At 39.0% G+C, this 5,145-nt stretch overlaps 1 protein-coding gene across 1 annotated transcript in view; it reads left to right on the top strand.

Moving 5' to 3' along the window:
• Positions 1 to 345: 345 nt before the first annotated feature.
• LOC104490473 (A disintegrin and metalloproteinase with thrombospondin motifs 20-like) overlaps positions 346 to 5,145 on the top strand; it is a 15,258-nt gene continuing 10,458 nt past the window's right edge. Inside the window, exons 1-2 of the mRNA XM_010132760.1 lie at positions 346 to 405; positions 4,440 to 4,607. Of these exons, the coding sequence (XP_010131062.1) occupies positions 346 to 405; positions 4,440 to 4,607 (228 nt within the window). The remainder of the gene's footprint in view (positions 406 to 4,439; positions 4,608 to 5,145) is intronic.

The raw sequence follows: 5,145 nt of genomic DNA, 5'->3' as shown, positions 1-5,145 counted from the left end.
CCTGCAATTTGCAGAAAATATATGGAAAATGTACTCTCCATAAGCCTCCAGTTGTGTGGAATGTCACGCAAGCAAAGCCACGTTATAGACATATCAAGCCGTAAGGACTGTGTTGTTCTTGACCATGTTTGAGTGGAAGGAGGCCAGGCAGCAAGAGTTGAGTGCAGTCGTGCTTTCTGCAGTCAGGAGAGTTAAGCCTTGGGAAGGTCGCTACCAGAGCATCACACAGAACAGAGTGGGTGCCAAGCAGCCAGATGACCATATTCCGCAGAAGGCGTGTGATAATGTGTTAGATGCTCCAAGAAGTCCAAAATTCAGCCTTGCAGGAAATGTGCTCTAGGCTAGATGTGCCAGAAGGCCATGAGTGGCTTCCAGAGCTCAGGACAAGGCCTCGATCCTGTACAAGTGAGAATTTGACACTTGTTAGTGATGATGCAAAGCTGAAAGGAAGCTAGTCAGGAAGGTGTCTTAGGTCAGAGCGTGCAATATGCAGCTCTGCAAGGCAGACGCTGGTGGTAGGGCTAGAGGTCAGTGCAAGATGCCTCTCTGTAAGTGGTTAGATGCCATTAGCTGCTTGGGAGTCCCCCTCGGGGATCTTCTGTGGAACCTGTATTATTTGTTCAAAGAGCTGAGCAGGAACTGTGCTCTGCCCTTACAGAAAAATTAAGAGACACCCGTCGCTTGATTAAAGCTTTTGATTCAGCATTCGAGAGACTTTTTCCTTCAATTGGTTTTCACTCACTGTGCTTGAGGACAGGCAACACTTACGTACTTGTCCAGAGTCTCCAGTGAGAAGCTGTATTGAACAGGACTAGTCTTCACTTCTCTTGCTGAAGGTGCATTTGATGCCATGGCGTTCTGGGAGGAAATCCTTTAAGAACCATTTTCATATGTTATCTAAGGAATGAAGCCAGAATATGTCCACTTTCAGGAGGATACTGTACCTACAGCATTATATACCCTCTTGAGCTTTCCATTGATGATCCTGCATCGTCTACATCCAGGGCAAAGTGCATGAGCTATTTCATGTGTTGAAGAAAAAAAAAAATTAGAAGCATTTCTTTTTCTTTGGTTGCACCAAACATCACCTATAACTGTTTTTTCTAATATGCCTCATTCACCTGCTGGGCACTTGGTGCACTCAGAGCAATTGCTTTCTTTTTTTAACTTGTTAGTGGAAATAGAGGAAAGTCTGTTTTCACGATGCTCGTTGTCCTTATGGACATGTAAAGTGCTGAGCTGAACAGTCTGTTAAAAGGATTGTGCATTCTTGTAGAATTAGACAGTTCTTCACCAAAGGAACGTTGTAAGGTCTTTGAGTGTGTCTCAGAGCAGCTTAGGTGCTTCCGTAACTGCTACATATGCAAGACTTTAAGAATAACAATCCTGGAATTAGTTGCCTAAATGCTGTCAAGATCCCATTGAAACTGTAAATAGCTGATCCTTAGAGATACTTAGGTTTTTATTCCTCACCCTGATGTTGGTGGGAGATGCTCACTGCTGCATAAGAATCTGGCCATGTGGAACCACGCCGAAGCGGGCAGGAGATGCTCCACGCAGTTCCAAGAGATGCAATACCCCAAGCATCTGATTCAAGCAAAGCTGCTCAGGGGCACTTCTTAGTTTTGTGATTTACTTGTTTTTAAGTTTGGACGATTGTATTTAAGCAGAGGCTTACAACTGCTTTATGTCAGGGCTGGGGGGTGGGGCAGTTAGCTTTTAAAATCATCAGGAACTTTCATTCCTTCAGTGAACAATAAACACTCACTAATCTAATGAATTAAACTTCAGTGTTCTTTCATGACTTCAGTAAAAACAAAACAACCCCCGCCCAAAACAAACCCCAAAACCAGCCTAACAACTTTAAAAGGTCCTAAGTTCAAACCTGTAATATTAGCATTCTAGTGAATTTCCTCTTGCACAGTGAAGTTTCTTTTTCGGTGTAAGATCTATTCAACAGAAGGTTTGGATATGTGGAAACGTAGGATCAGTTCTGTAACTTGATGAATATGTGAAAGAATAAGATAGTAAATGTATATACAGAAATGCTATCTCTGTATTTCTGGAAAACTTAAATTTTTGCAAGGGTTTAATGCATTTCAGATCTGTTTTTAATACAACCCAAACCTGTTTAACATTTTAATAACCTGTTTAAGTTGTTAAAGATAAGATTAAATTAACAAAGAGTGGAAAAACTCCCTGGACAAGGTTAGTCAAATGTAGAAATTTTCTTGGTATGAGTTGGCAACATTCTGTAGCTTCTTGTCACTTGCAGCAGGAAAAAAAAAATCATATGACTTATCCAAAGTTACTGGAAAATTAAATTATGTTCCTTATAATTAAATTATTTTCTTAAATATAAAACTACTACTGAAGAATAAAAAGGAAGGATCTTTGGGTTTTAGGGGTCCTTTATGTCTAGCTTTTATGACTGAAATTCCTGAAAAAAATTTGTGAGGGAGAGTAGAATCGATTATGAAGCTAATACCAGTATTTTAGTTTTCATGCATGTGCATTCTCTTGCTCGCTTTGATAATGAAATCCTCTGAATTCAAAGCTGTTTTTCTGAAAGGCTTTTATAATGATACCATTTGCAGAGTTTTAAGTTTTCTGACCTACATTATTCATAGATGAATATTTCAGGTAATTTGTTATCTTCCTATCTTAAAGTAGTTTCTAAATTAGTGAAACATAAATTGTAAAACTACATGAACAGCATTTTAAAATGATGAAAGGTTTTGCTGAGAGCAGAATGATTTAATTTAGAAACTTTTACTGGAATTGTACAGCAGAGGTATAAAAGGCAAGCTGTGGCCAAATCAGTAGCCAGTACAAATATAATGATAGTTGCATAAGAGAACCATGCTATTCATTGTATTGTGTGATAAATTTATTGCTTTATTTTGCAAATACTTAATTTTAAACATTTCTGCAGTTTCAATTAAATCTTTAAGATTAGACATATAAATGTTTACGGACACATAGGAATCCCTGTGGTATTGAGGATAAGTGAGTCAGCAGAGATTCTGTTTAACAAAGTGTAGTTATTGTGAAGAATGTTTCTTATCTAGCGGGCTAATTTATTAAAATAAAGAACAAACAACTATAATAACTTTCCTCCAGTTGTTCTCTGGCAAATATTTGCCAGTTTTTGTTCTGAAAGTTGTATGATCTGAATTTCATTTCCTGAAAATAGAAGATACACGTATTTAAAAGTGCTTGGTTAAGGTAGTGTGTAATGCTAGTGACACAGATGATGATGTAATGTAAAAGGAAGAGAACTATCTTAGGTGCTTTTGAAGGAATCTGTATTTACATTTTTTCACGTCTTGGTTGTGTAGGAAATGTTTGTCCAAGTGTAAAATAAAGTATGGAGAAAATCCTAGAACAAATTAAGCGTGTTGTCCTTCCAGACAGAAAAGGAATTGCCTCCCCGAATCAAAACTTTTTGATAGGATGACATAAAATAGATATACTAATTACAAGGTTTAAAAGAAAGTACTGAAGTGCTTACATTCACAAAGCTCATGGTCTGAGATAAGTCAGCTGAGTAGTCACCTAATTTAGAAAGTGTTTCGGATGTTCCTTGTTTGACTGGAAGTTCCCTAGGACCTGCAGCTCTGCGCTGCAGGTGAGTTGGACAGCCCTGGTTTGAGGACTGAAATTCAAAGCTCAGTAAAGTCTCACAGCAGTCCAGCAGTTTAGCAGAGGAATGGCCTTTTCTCCAGAAGAGACCGATCTGCTAGATGTGCTCTAACCACGGCCAGTGAGTACTGCCGGGGTGGGTTTAACAAAATCTATCTGCAGCCCTATTGGTTTTACGCTGGAGGGAGGGAGATCCCAGAGGCAGTCATGTATATCGCAGCAACTTTTTGAAGGAAACAGAATACCAGGGCGGTGGAGCAAGGCCGTGTCTCCAGGGACTGCACCATAACCTAACAGTGTCTACTTTATACTGCTGCTCTTTCCTCTGTCACATACAACAAGATACCCAAAGCTCATCGAAGGGAGGAGCCAGAGGAAACATGACTTTGCTCGGAAATGTGTATCCATGATTTTGCATTTCTTTCTTTCTGTAATGCTTACATGAAGACAGCAATATATGTACTGGAAACAGGTTGCTAGAGCATGTTCTTGTGAGATCATAGTATCAAGCTGTCTCCTGCATGGATGCAGATGAGTGAGCTCCGGTATTTGTCAGTGATGACACGAATGAACCAACAAGACATGAGCGTTTGACATCTGATCAGTAACGCTCAAGGTGAGAAAGCTTACAAAGGGATTTCAGATACGTACGGTAGATGTTATGTCGTAACACAGAAACTTACTCCTATAATCATAGGGTCCATTTTGTGTGAGGCCCCAGCTTCTTCTTGTTTTCTTATTACTGCGAGATTTCTAGTAAAGTAATGAAAGTAATGAAACACTTCTTTTCTCAGTGTTCTGTTTCCTGTGGAAAAGGTTTCAAGTTTCGTGATGTGCATTGTCTTGATAGCTTCCAAGCTAAAATAGAGGAAGGACATTGCAGACATTTAAAAAAACCACGGACGTACAAAATATGTAGAGCAGGAAGATGTCCTGTGTGGAAGGCCAGCTCATGGAAAGAGGTATGTAAAATCTGCTATAATTATGTTATCTATGAGAGTACAAGCAAACATCATATTTATGACACCCTGCTTCAACGGAAGTATCTATCAGGAAGGGGGGTTTTTTATATGCATATTGCACTTAGGTCTACAAATTACTAAGTAGTTTGGGTTGGGGTTTTTTTCTTTCTTTTAAAAGCAATTTAAAGTAAATATCTGCAAAAACTGGAAGTATTTAGTAGTCTGAACTTTGGACTGGCTAAGTAGTTAGGACTTTTCTCAACTTTCCTTGTAAATTTAAACAGTAAATTTCCACATTTTACTTCTTCAGTGATTGATTCAGTAGTATCACTGTAATTACCATCATAGTCTGAATGCTGAAATGAAGCCAGGTTTGTGGTGGAAGGACAAGACAAAGGGCTTGCGGACACAAATACTGGCCTTTTCCCTGGTTTGGTCTTGTAAAAGGTCTCTCACCTTTGAACACATGGCAATATTTTGCATTTCACTCACTCATTCAAAATCTAATTCCCAACATTGATAAAGATACATTACCGCT

This window comes from Buceros rhinoceros, unplaced genomic scaffold, assembly GCF_000710305.1.
Source record: "Buceros rhinoceros silvestris isolate BGI_N320 unplaced genomic scaffold, ASM71030v1 scaffold2673, whole genome shotgun sequence".
NCBI lineage: Eukaryota > Metazoa > Chordata > Aves > Bucerotiformes > Bucerotidae > Buceros > Buceros rhinoceros.
The sequence above is the reverse complement of the archived record's forward strand: the minus strand, read 5'-3'. Positions and strand labels throughout refer to the sequence as shown.